General features: G+C 59.5%; 2 protein-coding genes across 2 annotated transcripts; one reads left to right on the top strand and one right to left on the bottom strand.

The window, feature by feature from the left end:
• The first annotated feature begins 1070 nt into the window (after positions 1-1070).
• Positions 1071-2395, top strand: LOC131900771 (3-galactosyl-N-acetylglucosaminide 4-alpha-L-fucosyltransferase FUT3-like). The gene has a single exon (XM_059252085.1). The coding sequence runs from the start codon at positions 1071-1073 to the stop codon at positions 2157-2159; it is 1089 nt and encodes a 362-aa protein (XP_059108068.1). The 3' UTR covers positions 2160-2395.
• An 8767-nt stretch (positions 2396-11162) lies between these two features.
• Positions 11163-12614, bottom strand: Nrtn (neurturin). The gene is made up of 2 exons (XM_059252073.1): positions 12047-12614; positions 11163-11674 (listed from the first exon to the last, which is right to left on the bottom strand). Exons 1-2 carry the CDS (start codon positions 12213-12215, stop codon positions 11250-11252), a joined length of 594 nt encoding a protein of 197 aa, XP_059108056.1. The 5' UTR covers positions 12216-12614; the 3' UTR covers positions 11163-11249.
• Between the last annotated feature and the right edge of the window lie 9477 nt (positions 12615-22091).

The following is a 22091-nucleotide window of genomic DNA, read 5'->3' as shown; positions in this document are numbered from 1 at the left end:
GTGTGTGTGTGTGTGTGTGTGTGTGTGTGTGTGTGTGTGTGTACCTAATTTTTTTAATGGCTGAGAGGAAGTGATACAGGCTGATTCTTTCTATATAGAAAAAAGGATTTGGCCCCAGAGGAATGCAGGGCTGCCCTGGCAACTTTGTCTCTGTGGAAGATGTCCCTGCTGGAAGGCATCTGCATTCAGGGAGCCTCGGGTCACTGGGGTTTGGGTTTCATTCCCTGGATAGGTGAGCGATGCCCGGGGCAGGAGATGCTTCGTTCCCTGGAATGCTCGATGAAAGGCATGCAGCACACCTGCTGCCATCTGTGGTGCTGGGAATGGAACCCATGGCTCTGGGAATGCTGTGGGAGCGCTCTGCTCACTGAGCCCTGGTACCAGGCTCAGCCCAAGATGTGACACTTCGAGTCTGTCCCTGGCCGTAGGCGTGTTCACACTTGCAGCATTAGTGACCTGCATCAGCAATGTGTGACCAGACCTTGGTGTCAAGAGTGAGCCAGTGGCATTGTGGGATCTTGCTGCATGTTTCAAAGCACCCAGGGTTTTTAAATCTCTATTGCACAAGGGGGAAAAATCGTATTATGTTTTCACATTTATTTCTAAATGTGTTTCAATGAAAGCATCAGAATTTCTTGATTTTGTTTTTAGAGACAGGGTCTTATTCTATAGCCCAGGCTAGCCTGGAACTCACAGAGCTCGACCTGCCTATGCCTCTCAGGTGCTGGCAATATAGATGTGTCCACCACATCCAAGTGCCAGCAAAGGTCATCCTAGGCTATATACAGATATGGAGGCTAACCTGGGCTACAAGAGACCTGGACTGAAACGTTTTAAAAAAATGTGGAGTGCTGGGCATGGTGGCACACCACTCGGGAAGCAGAGGCAGGTGGATCTCTGTGAGTTTGAGGCCAGCCTGTTTCACAGAGCAAGTTCCAGGATAGCCAGAGCTACACAGAAAAACCCTGTCTAAAAAAAAAAAAAAAAAAGTGGAGTGTTTATTGGCCATTTCCACAGAGATGACCAGTGGCCTGCTCTGCCTTTCCCTCTCTTCGCAGGTCCCCCAGGCCATGGATCCGCCCCGAGCGGCCAAGGCACAGTGTCCCTGGCGTCCATGCCTCACAGGCCTGCTGCTGCAGCTGCTGTTGGCCCTCTGCTTCTTCTCCTACATCCGAGTGTCCTACGACCAACCCGGCCCCCCAGCTCCTGGTAGCTCCCCAGGACCAGCCTCCACCCCAGCTAGCCCTGTCCCCAGGCCCCTCCTCATCTTACTGTGGACATGGCCCTTCCACAATCCAGTGTCTCTGTCCCCCTGTTCCAAGATGCTCCCAGGCACGGCCGATTGCCAGCTGACCGCCAACCGCAGCCTGTACCCCCAAGCAGATGCCGTCATCATCCACCACCGCGAGGTCAGCGCCAATCCCAGGTCACAGCTGCCACTTCAGCCAAGGCCACCAGGCCAGCGCTGGGTGTGGTTCAGCCTGGAGTCGCCCAGCCACTGTAGCCGGCTGTCCCACCTGGATGGTCACTTCAACCTCACCATGTCCTATCGCGCTGACTCTGACATCTTCACGCCCTATGGCTGGCTGGAGCCGTGGCCAGAGCCTCCAGTCCAAACCCAGGTCAACCTGTCCGCCAAGACCGACCTGGTGGCCTGGGCTGTGTCCAACTGGAACTCCAAGTCGGCTCGGGTGCTGTACTACCTGACCCTTCAGAGTCACCTCCACGTGGACGTGTATGGTCAAGGTCACATGCCGCTTCCCCGAGCGGACATGATGGAGACACTGGCCAGGTACAAGTTTTACCTGGCATTCGAAAACTCCCTCCACCCAGATTACATCACAGAGAAGCTGTGGAAGAATGCTCTGGAAGCCTGGGCTGTGCCCGTGGTCCTGGGGCCCAGCAGGAAGAACTACGAACGCTTCCTGCCCCCTGACGCCTTCATCCACGTGGATGATTTCCAGAGCCCAAAGGACCTGGCTCAGTACCTTCAGGAACTAGACAGGGATAGCCTGAGGTACCAGCGTTACTTCCGCTGGAGGAAGACGCTCAGGCCTCGCTTGTCGAGCTTGTCCCTTGCCTTCTGCAAGGCCTGCAGGCAGCTGCAATGGGACCAGAGGTACCAGACAGTCTCCAGTGTGGCCTCTTGGTTCCAGTGAGGTTGCTGGCCAGGGTCCTTCGGTCAGTGTCCTACCAAAAGTCATCATCTGTAGCCCCTGGGTGACAGACACCTTGTGCTGGCTAGTTTTATTTCAACTTGATACAAGCTAGAGTTATGTGGGTCGATGGAGCCACAGTTGAGACAATGTCCCCAGCAGATTGGCATGTGGTGCGTTTTCTTAATTAGTGATTGATGGGGAGGGCCCAGTCCACTGTGGGTGGTGCCATCCCTGGGCTGCTGGTCCTGGGTTCTATAAGAAAGTAGGTTGAGCAAGCCATGGGGAGCAAGCCAGTAAGCAGCACCCTTCCATGGCCTTTGCGTCAGATCCTGTCTCCAGGTTCCTCCCCTGACTCCCTGGATGATGGAGTGTGACTGAGCCATGTAAGCTGAAATAAAACCTTTCCTACAAAGTTGCTTACCCATCTCGGCATTTTATCACAGCCATTGAAACTCTAAGACATACCTGCTTTACCTGCTCCCAGCAAACTGCGATCTGGGCCACTGACTCCCCAGGGTCGTCGTCCCCCCCCCCACTGGTGGCTGGCTGGTCTACCTCAGGTGCTTTTGGTAGTTATCACACAACTATCCCTGTGGATGTGGGAGTGTGATACTATCACCAATGTCCAGACTGGAGCGTTGGAATAACTATCACCAGTGTCCAGACTGGAGCGTTGGAATAACTATCACCAATGTCCAGACTGGAGCGTTGGAATAACTATCACCAATGTCCAGACTGGAGCGTTGGAATAACTATCACCAGTGTCCAGACTGGAGCGTTGGAATAACTATCACCAATGTCCACATGGGAGCGTTGGAATAACTATCACCAATGTCCAGACTGGAGCGTTGGAATAACTATCACCAGTGTCCAGACTGGAGCGTTGGAATAACTATCACCAATGTCCAGACTGGAGCGTTGGAATAACTATCACCAATGTCCAGACTGGAGCGTTGGAATAACTATCACCAGTGTCCAGACTGGAGCGTTGGAATAACTATCACCAATGTCCACATGGGAGCGTTGGAATAACTATCACCAATGTCCAGACTGGAGCGTTGGAATAACTATCACCAGTGTCCAGACTGGAGCGTTGGAATAACTATCACCAATGTCCACATGGGAGCGTTGGAATAACTATCACCAATGTCCAGACTGGAGCGTTGGAATAACTATCACCAGTGTCCAGACTGGAGCGTTGGAATAACTATCACCAATGTCCAGACTGGAGCGTTGGAATAACTATCACCAATGTCCAGACTGGAGCGTTGGAATAACTATCACCAATGTCCAGACTGGAGCATTGGAATAACTATCACCAATGTCCAGACTGGAGCGTTGGAATAACTATCACCAATGTCCAGACTGGAGCGTTGGAATAACTATCACCAATGTCCAGATGGGAGCGTTGGAATAACTATCACCAATGTCCACATGGGAGCGTTGGAATAACTATCACCAATGTCCAGATTGGAGCGTTGGAATAACTATCACCAATGTCCAGACTGGAGCGTTGGAATAACTATCACCAATGTCCAGATGGGAGCGTTGGAATAACTATCACCAATGTCCACATGGGAGCGTTGGAATAACTATCACCAATGTCCAGACTGGAGCGTTGGAATAACTATCACCAATGTCCAGACTGGAGCGTTGGAATAACTATCACCAATGTCCACATGGGAGCATTGGAATAACTATCACCAATGTCCAGACTGGAGCGTTGGAATAACTATCACCAATGTCCACATGGGAGCGTTGGAATAACTATCACCAATGTCCAGATTGGAGCGTTGGAATAACTATCACCAATGTCCAGACTGGAGCGTTGGAATAACTATCACCAATGTCCAGATGGGAGCGTTGGAATAACTATCACCAATGTCCACATGGGAGCGTTGGAATAACTATCACCAATGTCCAGACTGGAGCGTTGGAATAACTATCACCAATGTCCAGACTGGAGCGTTGGAATAACTATCACCAATGTCCACATGGGAGCGTTGGAATAACTATCACCAATGTCCACATGGGAGCGTTGGAATAACTATCACCAATGTCCACATGGGAGCGTTGGAATAACTATCACCAATGTCCACATGGGAGCGTTGGAATAACTATCACCAATGTCCAGACTGGAGCGTTGGAATAACTATCACCAATGTCCAGATTGGAGCGTTGGAATAACTATCACCAATGTCCACATGGGAGCGTTGGAATAACTATCACCAATGTCCACATGGGAGCGTTGGAATAACTGACCTGAGACTTTATTCTATGAATCGCATGCAGGGTGACTGTGTCCTTCCCCTGGGGATGCTCAGACAATATCTGGCGACATCTGTGGTTGTCACTCTGGAGGAAAGGGGACTGAGAACCATCCCAGGACATTGTAAACACTATTACACCCATGTAAAATGTCATGCATGGCAGCGTATGACTGAAACCCCTCTGCTGGCAGCTGGAGACAAGGGGGTCCCCAGGACCTGCTGTTGTAGTCAGTCTTGCTGCGTAGGCAGCTGATGGTCAGTGAGAGACCCTGCTTCAAAACACATGGTGGAGAGCGACCTCCGAGGACCGCCAGCCTCTGCCTCTGCCTCTGCTCCCCATGTCTGCATACATGCATAGGAGCGGTCAGTCAGCTGCCAGCTTCGCCGTCTCAGAGCTGATGTCCCCTGGGGTGAATTCCAGGAAGATGAGTAGGTCAGGCAGAGATGGCATGGGTGAGGGAAAGGCTGCCTGGCACACTAGGTGGGCGACTTGGCCGAGGAGTTTGGGCGGGAAAGCAGGTGAGTGTTGAAGGCCAGACCGATGTCCACCTCGGGGAGGAAGTACACAGGACTGTGGAGAACTGGGTGCCCAACTGGGAGTGATGGTACAATTTCTGCTGTCAGCACCTGGGAGGTCGAGGCAGGACAATGAGGACTTCAAGGCCTCCCTCCTCTACACAGAGAGTTGGAGGCAATCCTGGGTTCCTGGAGACCATCGGCAATAACAATACAGAGTGGGAGTGGGTGTGATCGGAAGCCTCAGCCCTGTGGGTGGCCCTGCGTGGCTCCAGAGCCTGGGTGCAGAGCTGAGGCTGTGGGAGACACTCTGTTTACGTTTCCATCTCCTGGTAGGTTCCACCCGGCTCTGCGGCTGGCATGTTGGAAGTGGGTGGGAGTCAGGAGGCCAAGGTCCCTGCAGGCCTGGGTGGGAGGCTGCTTCCCCGAGCACGGGGACACACACCCCACCCTCCTGGGCAAGGGAGCCTGGGGAGCACAGCTTTGGACTCCCAGACCAGCTCTGAGGCTCCGTGGTCTGACCGCACAGGGGAAACTGAGGCCAGGAACAATCACTAACAGTTACTGAGTTCCACAGCATGTGGGGGTTCCAGCCTTTTGGCCACCTTCAGCTAATTCAGATGGAACGGAGTGGGAAATCCATCTCCTCACTCCTTGTGTCTCAAGAAGCTGAGAGGCTGGACAGGGCTCTGGGGCAGGGGCCTGGCCCCAAGCCCTCTCCCACAGAGAATACCACAGGCTGAGGCAGCGCCACATCCTGCAGGGCACCTGGGAGGTCTTGCTGAGCTGATCTGGGTGAAGAGGGGTGCCCTTGGGAGCCCCCACTCTGGGTCACTGGGGCAGGGGTGCATCTGTCTTCAGTCCACTGACCATTGGGAAAGCTGGACAGGGACAGACACCCCCTACTCCCCAACCCAAGTGTCTGCAGATGCCAGGGTCATAGCAAGTTGTGATTAAAGTGACCTTGCCCTTTGCTGGGCAGCAATTTCCTCCCAGATGAAATGTTCCATCCTACAGAGAGGCTCATTAAGCTGGAAGGTAAACAAAACAGCTTCAGGAAGTCCCTGAAACCAACCAGTTTCACCAGGCCCCTTCTTGCCAGAGTGAGCAATGAAAACGGAGGGTCCACTCAGGAAGCCCAGCTGCTTGGAAAGAGGCTCTGACCAGCTGAGGCACCTGGGAGGACACTCTCCAGCCTGTCCTGTGGCCTGTGGGCTGTGTGATACACTCCAGATTCCCAGCTCTGTGAGCTGTCACCCATGCTGGGGTGGGCCTTGGTGACACAGCTGTCTCCCCTCACCCATATGCCTGTCAGTGACCCCAGGAAAACTCACAGTTCACCAAGTGGGACTTGGGTGGTGTCTGTACTTTGGCCTGCTGTGGATTCCCTACTGAGGTGAGTGGACGTGTGTGTTGTGTGTCCCCAGGAAATGTCTTTCTTTCACACAACATTGGCACCTGAAGAGGGCCACCGCAGAACCAAGGACGAGTTGGGGAGTGCATAGTCCAGACTGTGGGTGGCAAGGCATGCTACTGAGGCCATCAGCCTGAGTGGCAGACACCGCAGAGGAGACTCCAGTAGGGCCGTTCTTCCCCGAGTGCTGTGCGGTGACTATGTAGGTAGTAAGACGTGGAACTGTGGCTGAGCCTTTCAGGATCAGGAGTGTCCTCGGGAGGAATCCCAGCAGGCAGTCTCCCTCTGTGTGGTATGTGGTGGTGTACCTGCTTGATGAGTAGGGTTCTCCACAGGAATACAGAGATGCCCTGAAGACACTTACAGCTTTAGAGACCATTTTGTAGTCTTTAAGATTAGCACACAATGATCATGCTTGGCAGGCAGGGGCAGCAGAAGCTGTCAAGCTGCCATTGTGAGTACTCAGAAATGCACCTGGGGCGGAGATGGCGCCAAGCAGGAAGTCGTTTGTGTAAAAGAGCAATTGCAACAAGAAAGGGAGATACGGCAGCATCCTCTATGTTAGTCTTGGCTCTGGCAAGTGAATTAGATAAAGGAGTGGATGAGATGGAGGCAATGGCTTGCGGCTTCTCATGGCTCGGCAACCAGAAGGGAAAGATCACAAGTTAGACCTGTGCTCCCAAGCCTTTCCTGGGACCCAAGACCTTGGAACCTGTGGGGAGCCGCAGAGTGAGGAGGAGAACACAGCAACAGAAGATAACCTGGAGGTTCGACCTTTAATCGAAAATAAGGGAAGCGTGTGGTCCAGTGTGCAGATGGGGCATTAACCACGGTCCAGAAGCTATGGTGATATGGTGACCAGGGAACATTCAGTTATCTGTGCTGCTGGAACTAGGAGAGACTTTTAAACAAGCAATGAAAGAGCCTGTGGCAGTCCGGCCGTGCGTCACAGAACGGATGGACCACTCTGACTGCGCTGGAGACAGGGAAACTCAGTCATGTGACTTCCCCTCCCTCCTTAAGGCAAAGGCTGCATAACTTGAGACAGTGTGAGGGAATCAGTCCTGGTGGATTGGCTTTTCAGAGCCATTAGGAACACTTGGTTATCTCTGGCTGGAGTCCCCACAAATACCAGGTGGACCACACAGGAGGGGCGGACCCTACTGAGGGAACTAGGGATAAGAGGAGCTGCGTTTGAATTGTGTTCACAGCAGAGTTAAAGAAAAGGCTGATCTCTTGGGGAGCTCAGGGATCGTTTGTAGCTTTGGTGGCTTTGCTCAGCCAGTTGTGGGGGACAAGATCGTTATAAAGTAGGAAAGGCTTTGACAGATCTCAGCGACTTAGACTAGCATGTAAAGAGCATCCGTATATTGAGAGAACAACCTAGAGATGAGAAAACGGCAGAGCCGAGGAAGAGGTCTGTCCTGTGTCCACTGGAGTTCCTAAGAAAGAGCTGATAGGCAAAACCACGCTGTGTGCTGAGGAGCCTCCAGAAGGCTCACAGATAGAACAACACCGGTGAAGACGGTTAAGCTACATCCACCGCGCCAACCTGGAGCCACTGTGACCCAGGGAGACACCACGTGCCTTGGGAGACAGTAGAGCCTCGGTCCCCCTTGGCCCTGTGTAGGTCTGAGTGGACTCAGACATGGAGAAATGTAGGGAGGTGCCAGGACACAGAAAGGCTCAGAGAACAGCGGAGGTCCGTGAGCTTCTGGGGTCACCTGACACTGCTGAGAACAGATGACAGGGACTTTGATGGCATCTCACTGGGATTGTTTATTATGGGTGGTGTCCTGCCCATCTTCTGGACACAGTCGTTATATAGATGACACAATGGCAACCTGAGTGTCTTGCAGATTTGGAAAACCATTGGAGAGACACCCAGGTGTAATGGTGTCTCCACCTGCCTCACAGCCCTTCTGGAGCTTAGTTAACTAGGAGGAAAAATGGTCTTAAAGAGAATAGCTAAGAATTTACATCCAGATGGCACCCTAGGTGGGTGGAATGGGACTCTCCCCAAAGCCAGAAAGTTACTGAATGGAGACCCCTGGTGTGGAATAATCTTTTTGTACACTCTGAAGATTTGTCACTTGTATTGGTTTAATAAAAAGCTGAATGGCCAATAGCTAGGCAGGATTTTCGGGGCAGAGAGGATGCTGGGAAGGAGGGCAGAGATGTGGGGAGTCAGCAGCCAGATGGAGAGGAGGCAGCATGGGCAGTACAGAGTAAAGGTGATAAAGTCATGAGACCAAAAAGTAGATTAATTAAAAAAAAAAAAAAGTAACCTGGGTGGTGGTGCACACCTTTAATCCCAGCACTTGGGAGGCAGAGCCAGGCGGATTTCTGTGAGTTCGAGGCCAGCCTGGTTTACAGAGCGAGATCCAGGACAGGCACCAAAACAACACAGAGAGACCCTGTCTCAAAAAGGGGGGGGGTTAAATAGTAACAAGCCTAAGCTATTAGCTGAGAGTTTATAATTAAAAAGAAGCCTCCATGTGGTTATTTGGGAGCTGAGAGGAGGGACAAAAGAATCCACCTACAGACCCCAGTGCTGAGGGCTCCTTCCCTGTGAGCTGTTGGCCTGGGAAGGCCCCGAGGTCCCATAATTTAAAGGCTGTAGCTGTGGGTGTTGCTTCTGTGCCAGGACTAGACGGTGAGCCCCTACTTCTGAGGACACCACACGCACACACTGTGACTGCAGGACACGGAGAAATTAAGCTGGGACCGACCAGGAAATCCCCAACCTGCCAGCTGGTTTTCACAGCAGGAGGAGCTCCTGGTGAACTATCCCCAATATTGCTGCTCAGCTATGGACCATGCATGCTGAGACACCACACGCCAGGCAGGTGTCACGGGCGAGACCAACAGCCTTCCCATTGGGTTTAAGAGCCACTCCACAGAGCGAGTTCACGCCTGGTACTGTACACCAGGACAACACCTGTGGCTGGGGAGGTCCTAGGCCCCAACAGTGAAGCAACATCTATGGTTTTTCTACGTAGATGTGATGTGCCTGTCAAAATGCCCTCAGTATCAGTTTCCTCTGAATACTGAAACATTGCATCCTGCAGGAAGCTCCTTAAGCAGGAAGGTAAACAAAACAACTTCAGGAAGTCCCTGAAACGTGTGTTGACATCACGCCCATAGATCACCAGTGTTGTCAGCCTCAAATCATAACCATTGGTGAGTGAACAGGTGACTGTTACTGTGTCATGGTCCGATTCATGGTCATAGGTGGACATCTATGGTCACCCCTTCCGTGGCTCAGGCAACCACTGTAGAAGATTGGGCGCAAACTGTTTCCTCCAATATTGAAGCATCTCATCCTGCATTAAAGAACCTTAAAGGTTCTTTAAATAGGAAGGTGAACAAAACAGCTTCAGGAAGTCCCTGAAACCAACCAATTTTGTGTGTGTGTGTGTGTGTGTGTGTGTGTGTGTGTGTGTATTCCACTGCTAGAGTGAACAATAAAAGCTGAGGGCCTGCTCAGGAAATCAAGCTGTGTGCAAGAGGCTGAGACCAGCTGAGGCACCACGTTCTCCAGCCTGTCCTGTGGCCTGTGGGCTGTGTGATACACTCCAGGTTCCCAGCTCTGTGAGCCGTCACCCATGCTGGGGTGGGCCTTGGTGACACAGCTGTCTCCCCTCACCCATATGCCTGTCAGTGACCCCAGGAAAACTCACGTTCACTAGCAGGACTTGGTGGGGTACCTACCTGGGTTGCATGTTGAGTCTCCCCAGGAAAAGCCTTGTCACACAGCACCCTTCCCCACCTATTCCCCATTGTGGGACACACCTCCCCCATCTCTGGGAACCCAAAATTGCTCGGCACCTCCAGGCCTGCCAGGGGTCAAGGTGACACCGAGGCAAAGACACCGGCAACCCAGCCCATGGTACCCCCCACCCCTGTCCTTCCAGGCACAGCCAAGGTTCTAAGGGTCCTTGGGGACCCAGCTACGCCCGGCAGGCGCCGGCTTGGGCTGGCACCCGCCCCAGACCTGTCCCCTCCCGGAGGTGGGCAGCGAGTTATTTTTAGCCCACGGAAGGAGATATAGCTCTGGTTCTCTCTAGACTGAAGTGAGCGGCCCCCATGGAGCCAACACTCCGTGACCCAGGCTGGCCTCCACCTTGCCATCCTCCTGCCTCAGCCTCTCCAGGGCTGGAAGAACTAGCTTGTCGGACCACACGGGACATCTTTTTTCTCTTCTCTCCTTATTCCCTAACCACCCTTTTCCTCTCTTGATTGCGTGTGTGGTGTTTTTGTCCGTGTGTCTGCGCGCCGCGTGCGAGCCGCTCCCACGAGGTGTGTGGGGGGGCGTGGGGGCGAGCATCTGGTCCCCTGGGTGCTGGGAGTCCAACCTGCTCCTCTAACTGCTGAGCAGCCCTCCAGCCCCCCGCCGTGCGTGTGTGTGTGTGTGTGTACATGTGCGTGTGTGCATATGTGTGTGTACATGTGCGTGTGCATGTGTGCATATGTGTGTGTACATGTGCGTGTGTGTGCATGTGTGTGTACATGTGCGTATGTGTGCATGTGTGTGTACATGTGCGTGTGTGCATGTGCGTGCATGTGTATGTGCATGTGTGCATGTGCGTGTGTGCATGTGCGTGTGCGCGCGTGCGCGTGGCACAGCAAGGCTTGGGTGGCGGCGAACTCTGCCCTGGGCCTCTCCTGTGGTCTGTCCTCCAGCAAGGCCACCTCCCACTACTAGGCTTCCCTTTACCACAGGTACTTTCCTTTTTCTCCCAGGCCGGCCGGAAGCACGGCCTCGCCCCACTCCCCACGGAGAGAACGCGCAGCCACCACGAGAGTTCCCACACTTTATGTGAATTCAGTCCTCGAGGGCCGGCACGGCCCCTGCGCAGGCGCACAGGGTCGGGGCGTGAGGTAGCGTCACACGCACGCGCACTCCCGCGCCGACAGCTCCTGCAGCGTGTGGTAGCGGCTGTGCACGTCCAGGAAGGAGACCTCGTCCTCGTAGGCCGTCGGGCGGCAGCACGGGTGCGCGCGCACCCGCTCCTTGCGCACGCGCCTCCGCTGGCGCAGGCGCCGCAGGCCCAGGTCGTAGATGCGCACGGCCGCCTCGCAGGCGCCTGCGCAGTAGCGGAACAGCACCGTCTCGTCCGACGTGTAGCCCAGGCCCAGCTCGCTCACGCGCACCTCGAGCTCGCGCAGCCCGCACGGCCGCGCGCCCGACCGCGCCCGCGCGCGCCGGCGTCGGGGACCCGCTCGCCGGCGCAGGCCTGGGGCGCGCGCGGCCCAGGGGGAAAGTTCTCGAAGCTCCACGGCGTCGGGGGCGCCCTGCAGCAGAGCCCGGTCTGGGGCGGGAAGAGGGAGACAAGAGGATTGGGCCGTGAGGGGTGGCCCCGCCCCTCGCCGCCCTGCGCGTGCGCACTCCCGGCGGCGTGGAGGGGCGTGGCCTTGCACGGCCCCCCACCCCCTCTGTCGTTGAGGGGCGTGCAGGAGGGAGGGAGCTCAGGGGGCCGTGGCAGGAGGGCCATTTCGGGGGCACTCTGAGTACCCCGAGAGTTCGAGGCCAGCCTAGGCTACGTGCGCCCCGCCCTGTCTCAAAAAGAAATCAAGTGAGAAAGCTTGTGGGTCTCCCACCCCGGAGCCCCCCCCACGCGACCCGCCCCTTCCGGTTCCCCGCCCCGCCCCCGGGGGCGGGGCTGGGCGGGGGCGGGGCTTACACTGGGCCAGGCGGGCGATGCGCGCGTCCAGGGTGCGTGGCGGGCGTCGCAGCGGGGCGAGCGCGGGTCCCAGGCGGTGGCCCAGCAGCAGACCCTCCTGGCACATCCAGACAGACAGCAGGGAGCTGCAGACGAGCGACACCAGGGCGGCCGCCTTCCAGCGCCTCATCCTGGGCCTCGGCCTGCGGGGACACGGGGTGGTGGGCGCCCGCGGGCGGGGGGTGTGCAGCCATCTCTTTGGGTGCAACAGCGGTGCAAAGGCCCTGAGGCTGACGCCTTTGGTGTAGCCTAGCAACGGATACCGGGTCGGGCAGGGAGAGGGTGAGTGACAGCAGGTAGTGACGCCAGCAGGTGGCACTGTGCGCGGGGAGCGGCTGGGCTCGGGGAACCATCTTATCTGACCCCGGTCACTTACTGCGTGCCTCAGTTTCCCCTACAGGCCACACCCCCTCTGGGAAGGCGCCCCCTCCATCAGGGCACCCATACTTCCTGCTCGTTGCACACAGTAGGTGACTAATAATCAGCGCACCTCCACCTCTGCAGCCCCCTCACTGGCCAATGACCCCTGCGGCTCCGCCCTCCCGCCCCCCGTTTACCCAGCGTCCCCTGCTTCGGCCTGGAATCATTTGCATCCGATTTGCATGGCCCCACCCCAGCCCAGGCCACACCCACCAAGCCGATACCGGGCGCGTTCATTAAGCCCCAAGTGTGCACCAGGCCTGACGCCGAGCACACAGGAGGCGTCTGTGTCTGCGTTAAGCTGGGGAAACTGAGGCACAGAACAGGTGTTGGCTTGCTGACCCTGAACTCTGACCCTGCTGCCCGCCTTGGACCCCCGCTCCCCCCCGTTATTGAACACCAACTGTATACTCTCTATTCTCCCAGGAAACCGCGCGTGCGTTTGTCCCCATCTGACACTTGGCGGTGGATGCGAAGTCCGGGTCACGTGACTGCGGGGACCTGGCTGCCGCCCAGTAGCCAAGGCTAGCCCCGGGGTATCTCGGGCAGAGTGTCAGGGCCCGAGCGCTGCCTGCGGGTGATGGGAACCGAACCCGGGGCCTCCGCGCCCAGCGGCGGGAAGTAACCTCTTGGCCACGCTCTGCGCGGTGGAGTCTGTGTCCTGGCATGCCTGCCTGCCGCCCCAGGCCCGCGCCTCGGTGTCCCCCACCCCCCCCCACCCCGCGCCTCGGTCCCCCCTCCCCGCGCCTCGGTGTCCCCCCCCCCGAGCCTCGGTGTCCCCCCCACCCCCACCCCGCGCCTCGGTCCCCCACCCCACCCCGCGCCTCGGTCCACCCCCACCCCCGCGCCTCGGTCCCCCCCCCCGGGCTGTGCCCCCCTTCTCCTCTCTGAACTATGAGGAAGCGTGCTGGCAGAGATGACCGCGGACCCCCAGCCGAGCTCCGAACCCGTGAACAATGGCCCCTCTGTCTGGGGTCACCCGACTGGTTTGTCGGGCACGGAAGGGGGGTGCTGGGGGTGACGTCGGTACGCAGAGGCTCCTGGATGGGGCCCCGCGGTCACCGCATCCTCCAGCCCTTCCCCGGGCCTCAGTTTCCCCATCTGCAGTGGTGTCCAGCACACCCACTGGTGGATGCGGGGGTGCGCATGACCCCGGGGCACCATGGCGCTCAGCCTCCTCAGGCCTCCACGACCCAAAGGCTCTCGCGTAGCCCAGGCTGGCCTCCAACTGTGTAGCCGAGGATGACCCTGCACTCCTGACCCTCCTGCCTCCTCCTCCCGAGTGCTGGGGCGACGTGCCACCGCTTCCGGTTGGGGGGTGTGTGTCTTCAGTACTGCTTTAGGCAGAGTCCGTGCCTCAGTTTCCCCATCAGCGCTGACAGTTTGTTCCCAGGCTGTGGGGGAAACTGAGGCCTCCTGGAGCCCGGGTCCTCACCTCCCTCCGAAGGCCCCACCCGCCGGCGGGACGCACATCTGGGGGCAAAGCAACAACATCTGCGGAGCACAGCTGGTTCCGATGAGCTGCGGGGGCCCCGGCCCAGGGTGGCCTTCGGGGCTCGGTGGGCTGGGGGCACAGCCGCTCCCTCCCAGCCGTCCGCCCCGTCCCCGGCGCGGGGGATGGGCAAGGACTGCAGGGCCGCCGCGCCCCTGGGCGAGGCCCGACTCGTTCAAACTCCTGCTCGTACCTCAAAGCCCCGATTCCGATGTGTCCCCGCGCCCCACTTTCCAGAGATTTCATCTCATTATGTACGGTCCGCGGGAGCACACGCCGCAGCGTGCGTGCGTGCGTGCGCGGGTCAGAGGGCAACTCTGGGGTCACTTCTGTGGGTTCAGGTGGCGGATGTCAGCTTAGCCATCCCGTCCCGCCAAACGTTCTTCAACAGAGGCCGCCGAGCGCTCGGCGTCGCACAGCACGTGGGTTGAACCGGGGAGGAGGAGGAGGAGGGCTGGGCGACTCGGCGACCTCCGCGGGAGCCCCCGCGCGCACCCGGCGCAGGCAGGACCAGAGAGGTGGACTGTCCCCGCGGGACACACAGCACGGCGCGCGGCCCCGGGGCTGGCTGTGCGCATGCCCCGCGGATAACCGGATCAGGCTAATGCGGGCTGAGCCGCTGGCGCGGGGCGCAAGGGCGGCTGGGAGCCCCCACCCCCGAGTCCTGACCATCTGGCTTGCGAGGGAAACTGAGGCAGGCAACCCCTCCTTCCCAAATCGAAAGTTTGGTCTCAGGTCCTAGTCGAGGGTGTCGGTTCTCCGAGCCTCAGTTTCCCCAGACGGGAGACGGAGCCTACGTTCCGGGAGCTGCTTTTTCCTCTTGAATTATCTTCAGTACTTTAAACACGCGTGTTTGCGCGAGGCGGGCGCAGGGGCGCTGACCCCTGGCGCGGGGGTCGCCGGCAGCAGGGGCCCCAGGAGAGCTCTGCCTGCCCTCGTTGACTTATTTCTAACATTTTCCTGTTTGAGTCGGTGTAGCCCAGGCTGGACCCTGTGTAGCCGAGGCTGACCCTGAACCCCTCATCTCCTGCCTCCAGCTCCTGAGTAGCTGTGATGACAGGCCCGGGGCACCACACCTGCTCCCCATGCTCCCCTCCCCTGCCAGCCTTCCGGAACATCCTCTCCCCAGCCGTCACCGGGTCACCACCCCGACTGTCCCCACACAAGCCAAGGTTTTCCCACTTACAGAACTTGTACTCATCCCGCCCGGCCCCAGCTGTAGTGCCCCTCCTCCAGGAAGTCTTCCCGGAGGTGGGGAGCCTCCCACCTCGCCAGAGTCCCCGTCACAGGTCCCCCGTGTCGGTGGATGCCAGAGTGGCCGCGTCGAAGGACAGTGCCCGTGGGCACACATTTGTCGGAGCATCTCTGGCTTTTGTGTTGTGCGGCCTGGCTCAGTTTGTTTGTTTGTTATTTAATTCTGAGAACAGGATGGTGGTATTTCGGGACAGGATGCCCGGCTGGGGGGGGGTGTCCTGCTGAGGAGGGGGTGCTCGGCTGAGGGGATACCAGGCTGGGGAGGGATGCCCAGCTGAGTGGGGTGCCCGATTTTGGGGGGTGCCTAGCTGAGTGGGGGTATCCGGCTGGGGGAGATGCCCTGCTGAGGGGGATACCCAGCTGGGGAGGGATGCCCTGCTGAGGGGGGGTTGCCCGATAGACGGGGGTGCCCGGCTGGGGTTTGTCCTGCTGACGCGGGGGCTCAGCTGAGGGGGTGCCTAGCTGAGTGGGGGTATCCGGCTGGGGAGGGATGCCCTGCTGAAGGGGGGTTCCCGATTGAGGGGGGTGCCCGGCTGGGGTGGGGGACGTTTGTTTTCCCTCCACCGCCAGCCCTTGGTGGTTGCCTAGGTGTTTGGAGCCGGCTGGGGACCCGGGACCCTCAGAAGTCCCCGGATGAAAGAGCAGGAGGGGTTGCCCGGCCCGGGGCGAGGGGCTGGTGTGAGATGAGCTGGTCAGGCTGGAATCCGCCCGCCACTGACATCCTGCCCGTCACGCCCCATGGGGCTTCCTCAGCCCGGGGCGCTGACACACAAAGGGTGTCCCACAACATCAGGGATGTGAGGCCTGGCGAAGGCGGCGGGCGGGACGGAAACCCAGGGGTCCAGTGCCCAGCACAGCCCCCCCACATACCCAGTCGGCCAGGCAGATGGCAACCCCCTACGGCCCCCAAATCCACATCTCAAGCATCCAGCCTGGGCTTCACGATTTCTGCCTCCAGTCCCACCTGAAGTCTGCCCACTCTGCAGAAACCCTGGGCCTGGTGACTTCTCACCCATGAACCGAATTATCTGGGCATAATCTGGAGCAAGAACTCAGAAAGTGGGGAACACACACCCCGTTTCCAATCTGAGCTTTGCCCTTAAGGGACCCCCCTCCTCCAAAGAGCCCCACGCCCTCTTGTGGCTGAACAGCGACTCAGGAGCCCAGCGGCCCGGCCCTTACCGGGGAGGACACGGTGTCCCCGGGCGCGCAGGGAACGCGCCCCTGACGTGTTTACTTCTGTGCGCCGCGGGGCTGTGCGCGGCTAGGTCCCCTCCTGGGGTTCACTGAGACCTCGATGTCCCCCCTCCATCCTCCCCGCCTGACGGAGCGCTCACAGGGGTCCGGGGGTCCAGCAGCTTAGCACAGGAGCTGGGGGCGCAGGAGCCGGGAGCGCGCCCCGTCGGGTACCCCGCGGTGACCCGGGAGGGGGTCCTTGGGGACTCCCCCTCCCCCGCACTACACCCCGGGACTCAGCTTACCTGCCGGGAGCTCCAGATGACCCGGTCAGTGGTGACTCCTCTGGCCACCTGAGCCCGGCCCGGCCCCAGCCACCGCGTGCGCCATCCGGATCGCGGGGACCCGAGGCGACCCGGGGACCCCGTGCCGGAGGAGGCCACCGCGCAGAGTGGGGGACGCGGGCCGGGCCATGGGGTTTCCCCCCCTGTCCTCTCTCTTTCTGGCTTCCCGGGGCTCGCCGGGCTCGGTACACCCCGGGACGGCGCGCGTGGGAGGCTGGAGCACGCTCGGGACGCGGGGCCACGCGGGGAGCGTGGGGCGCACGGACGGAGCCACCGCGCGCTCTCCCTCCGCTCCCGCCGCGCACCGCTCAGGCCGGCAGGGTTGGAGGGGGCGTGGCCTTCCCGGAGGCGTGGACGTGGGCGTGGCGTCGGGTTTCCCGGGCTTGGGAGCCGCCCTCATCCCGCCCACAGCCGGAGGGGCGCGCCGGGAGAGCAGGTGGCAGGAACGCGGGAGGCCCTAGACGGCCACAGGGATCGATCGATCGACTCTCCCGGGACTCTCCTTCATCCGATACTTTGCGCCCCGAATCGAGTCCGCACTAACTTTGCGCACCCCTTCCCCATGTCCCCAACTCCCCACCTAGACCCCCTAAGACTATCCACGAGGGGGAACCCCTCGAGCATCGGATCCCCCCAAATTGCTGTCTCCAATGCTCTGTGGCCATCGAAGTTGAAACCTCGAGTCTCAAGATGCCCTGTGACCCTCCTGGCCAACCAAAGTCCACTGCACCCACCCATGACCCCCCACAAGTCCTCCCCACCCCTCTGTCCGCCCCCCAGAAGCCTTCCCAGGGATACTGAGTTCAAGGTCTCTGCTCAGACACCCTGGATTATGTAGGACTGCAGAAGATCCCGCGGTCCTCAGTGAACCACACCCATCGTCGCTTCCCGTCACCCTGATCCTCAGAACCCCGTGGGGGACCCTATTTCCCACTGACGGCTTCCCCCAAAGCACCCCATCCGGGACCCCATCACTGAAACCCACCACACCCTACTCCTCCACCGTCGGCGACTCGCAGGCGCCCCCTAGCGGAAACCGATCACTCAGGGGCGGGGCAGCCGGGGCGAGGGAGGCTTGGCCACGCCCCCTCCACACCCAGTTGCTGAGAAACCACCGCCCTGAGGCCCCGCCCTCGACATCCAGTACCCGCTCCACCCCAGCACCCTTGGCTGCCACTGCTTTCTGGGGGGGGGGTGCTGACTTAACGTCCACTTATCCCAGAAGCCTTTTCAGGACCAACCTCCAAACCAGTCCCACCCCTTCCCAAGGGCCTGCGCTGGGGACCCCCCCACGCCAGTGGAGTGTGTGCTGATGTGCATGTTGGGTACAAGTGGTAATGTGGGTTTGTGTGACTCTGTGGGTCAGCGCAGCAGACTTCTGAAAGTCACCTGTGCCCTGTGCGCTCTGAGACCTGAGGCAGCGACTCCTCCCTGTCCCTGCGGCTTCCAAGTGATTCGCCCAGGGGTGAGGGCACGGCACAGGAGTGGGGAGATGGGGTGAAGCCCTGGCATGGGGAGATAGAGTCAGGGCGTGGCACGGGGGAGATAGAGTCAGGGCGTGGCACGGGGGAGATGGGGTGAGGGCGTGTCGCGGGGGAGATGGGGTGAGGGCGTGTCGCGGGGGAGATGGGGTGAGGGCGTGTCGCGGGGGAGATGGGGTGAGGGCGTGTCGCGGGGGAGATGGGGTGAGGGATATGGACATCCAGGCGGAGGTCCTTCCAACCTGTGCATCTCCCCATCCCTACTGTCACTCAGAGCTGGCACCTGGTGAGCAGCGTGCTGGCTGCACACGCACCTCTTTGGCAGCAGGACACTCAGCTGTAGGTCCCGTGCACACCAGAGGCACACTGACTTTACATGAGCACAAGTGCGCGCGCGCGCGCGCACACACACACACACACACACACACACACACACGCACGGCTCTTCTTGGCCCACACACAGAGGATCTCCCCTGAGGCTCGTCCACACACACTCAGTTCCACTACAGCCCTCCGCTGGCTGACACACACAGACTCACACCGGCCAGTCCACACAAACAATTCAGCTGCCCCTGTCCGTGTCCTCTGTCACATCCATCGCTGGTGCAAAGGCCCATGCTGACGCACTAACACAACATGCAACGTGTGCAAGAAAAACCCACAGCTCCTGCAGGCACACACACACCGCACACGTGGGGTGCCCCCCTGCGCACACAGCTGTCCAGAGCTCACCCCTACTGGGCCAGCCACCATGAAGCTGTCACCAGCCACCCTGTGGCCACCTCTGCTCACCCGGCCCAGCCGTGACTGGGGGTGGGGCAGGCAGACACATGGGGAACAGGACACACACATGTGCCCACCATGTGGACGCTCATAAAATGGTTGCCCTGGCAACAGCAACTTGAAAGACCCGGCTTCCCCTCTGGGATGGGGGTGCAGGGGTGGAGCTGACACCGGCGGGCGGGACAAGAGCAGAAGGTGAGGACACAGGACTTGCACCCACCTATGACCCCATTTCTGGGACACGTGGATTGTTACAAACACACCCACGGGGATCTCATCAGCCTCAGAGACACAAAGTGGCTGCCTCACTCAGGGCTGGACGTGGTCACACCAGAAACACAGGTGCCATCTATCCCGACAGCCTCCAAGGTCACCCACACGCTGTCACCCCCCAGACAGGGCAACAAACAGACGCCCTGTCATACTGTCACACCTCAGCTGGGAACTGGGGTGCGCGCGCGCACACGCACACGCGCACACACACACACACACACACCTCTCCTTCCCGAATTCTCCACCCCCAGCTAAGATGAAGCCGATCCCCCACCGGGATCTTGTTGGCTGAGGGAGGTGCTCCATGGAGACCAGCACCGTTGGTCACCTCCTTCAGAGCAGAGCCACAGCCGTCCTGTCCGGGAGGCTGAGCTCAGGGCTAGGCTGGGGGTGTTTACAGTATCTCATGTTAAGTCCTCTTGTTCCGGACGCAGGCCACGTAGGACTATGTCCCACACCAGGGGGACGACTGTGGGGTGGAACCCGGTGTCCTACCCGAGCCTGGACATGGGGGCACAGGTTCAAAGAGGCTCGGACATGTGCAGGCCCTTTGACCCACTGAGGTGACAGGAACCTGAGTTGGGGCCGTGGCTCCCACCGCACCCCGGTGGACTTCCTTCTTCTTCCCACATCTCCAAGCAACGCCGCTGCCCTGCCACATGGCCTGCTTGGTGACAGACGGGGTGGTTGTGAAACCTGAGGCTCAGAGAGGTTATGCAGCAGGTCTGGGTCACACAGCTGTGGCTTGGGGACTTCGCAGAACGTCCCGCCCTGTCCACCCACCCATCTCCTCCTGCTCTGGGGCCGGTCTGACCTCTCCTGGAGGCCGCCGTTCCCCAGGGAAAGCACTCTGTTCTTGGGTGGAGACCCAGACCAAGGCTTGGGAGGCTGGCGGCCTCGGGCCAAAACATGAACTTGGCTGGTGGGTAAGTTTCCATTTTAGCGTTAGGATGTGGTCCAGGTTCAGCCGGTGGGGGCTGGACCCCCGGGGGGACCCCCAGGGACTAGCCCAGCGGGGGTTGAAGGTGCCTGGGAACTCAGTGTGTCCTCTGTCCCCCTGGGCCACCTCATGTGACTGTTAACTTCACATGCACCATCCTGCAGTGCGTGTGGTGTCCAGGGGACAGAGCCTGCCCAGCCTCAGTTTCCCCATCTGTGAAATAGCTCCTAGGTGTGTTCCGGACCTAGCCTTGGATACCCTCTATATGACAGGAGTGTCCTTGAGCTTCCCTTCTAGTATGGACTTCCATTTTTTTTTTTTTTTTGAGAAAGGATCCCATACTGTAGCCCAGGCTAGCCCGAACTTAACTCCTGGTCCTCCGGGCATGTTCCCTGTGCTGGTCTTTGAGGTGCTCCGGATGGAACCAGGGCCTCGGCCATTCCAGCGAGGGCTCTACCCACTGAGTCCCGCCCCACGTCGACCTCTGACAAGGCTTTGCTCTGTAGCCCAGGCTGGCCTGGAACTCTCCCATCCTCCCGCCTCCACGGCTTGCAGCACTGGGTCTGGGACTTTGGGGTGACTGTGGCTTTAGTGTGGGAGCCGCAGCGGGGCCTCCGGCACCACTCTCTCTCTGGTGGAGGTGGGGGGACCCTGGAGGCCCGTGGGCGGCAGGAAGGGGCGGACTGCAGATCCAGGCGGGGATGGTAAAAACAGGACCGCGCTGTTACCCTGGGGGCCATCGACAGCCCTGGGTCAGGGGTCAAGGCCGGTCCCCGCGGGGTCTAGGGTCAGGAAGGTGGGAAACGCATCAGGCCGGCCACCTGGGGAACCGCTCCTGACCGGGAGCGGGGAGGGGGCGGGGCCCGAGGCGGGCTTGCTCACTCGCGGGCCGAGTTGCGCACGCGCACACTCGCAGGGGTGCGCGGGCTCTCCGCCACCCGCCTGGCCCCCGGCTGCTCTAATCCCCCTGCTCCCGACCTGCAGCCCCGAGATAAGGACCCAGCTGCAGACGCAGATAAAAGAATCGCAGCCACACAAATCCGGGAGGCCAGCCGTGGGCACCTAGCCCGGGCTGCACCTGCCAGACCTGGGGGGAGGGGCGGGAGGGGGTGGGCAGGCGGGCACAGACCTGGAGAGACAGAAGAGGAGGGAGCCAAAAGCGGAGGCGGGCGGGGGCTGGATTGCCGTGAGTCTGGGGCTGTCCTGGCATAGAAAGTGAGACTTTGTCACAGAAAGACAAAAGTGAGAGAGAATGCAGAGCATGGTTGCAGAAGGATCAGGAGTTCAAGGTCATTTCAGCCACAGTGAGGTGGAGGCTAGCCTGGGCTACCTGAGACCTTATCTTAAAAAAAAATGAAAATAAAGAAAAATTGTGGAGGCTAAATAGGAAGAATAGAAGAGACGGGCAGAGAGGAAGGTGGAGGGTGCAGCAGCTGAGACCCCGAGTGTTCCCTGCGCCCACTTGGTGCCTCAGTCTCCCTCCTGCCTCCCGTGTCCTGGTGTTAGCTGAGATCAGGCCTGGGCATGGCTCGCCACAGCTCCAGGGGATTATCCGGATCCCATGGTTCAGGGAGCCACAGACTCCCCCAAAGGCAACGCTGGGGTGACCCTGGGTGTGGAAACCGCCAGGGGAGAAAGGGGCGGGTTGCAAGGTGGACCGCTGTCCCTGGAGGAGGGAACAGCAAGGAGTGGGGAGGGCTGAGCTTCGCCTCGGTGGCGAGGATGGGACTCTGGCGGGGCTGCGGGGCGGGCACGGATGGCGGCACGGGCCAGGGTAGGAAACCGAGGTCTGGGCGAAGGAGTAAGCGCTCACTAACGGCCCCGTCTTCCTCCCATCGGCGTG

Source organism: Peromyscus eremicus, unplaced genomic scaffold (assembly GCF_949786415.1).
Source record: "Peromyscus eremicus unplaced genomic scaffold, PerEre_H2_v1 PerEre#2#chr22_unloc_1, whole genome shotgun sequence".
Taxonomy (NCBI): Eukaryota; Metazoa; Chordata; class Mammalia; order Rodentia; family Cricetidae; genus Peromyscus; species Peromyscus eremicus.
This window is presented reverse-complemented; position numbering and strand designations above follow the sequence as displayed.

What these genes read in the sequence shown, in the direction of transcription:
- LOC131900771 (XM_059252085.1), top strand. Translation starts at nt 1,071, where the DNA reads ATGGATCCGCCCCGAGCGGCCAAGGCACAGTGTCCCTGGCGTCCATGC.
- Nrtn (XM_059252073.1), bottom strand. Translation starts at nt 12,215, where the DNA reads ATGAGGCGCTGGAAGGCGGCCGCCCTGGTGTCGCTCGTCTGCAGCTCC. An exon ending in CATCGCCCGCCTGGCCCAGT is followed by an intron (nt 11,675 to 12,046) that starts GTAAGCCCCGCC and finishes TTCCCGCCCCAG; the next exon opens with ACCGGGCTCTGCTGCAGGGC.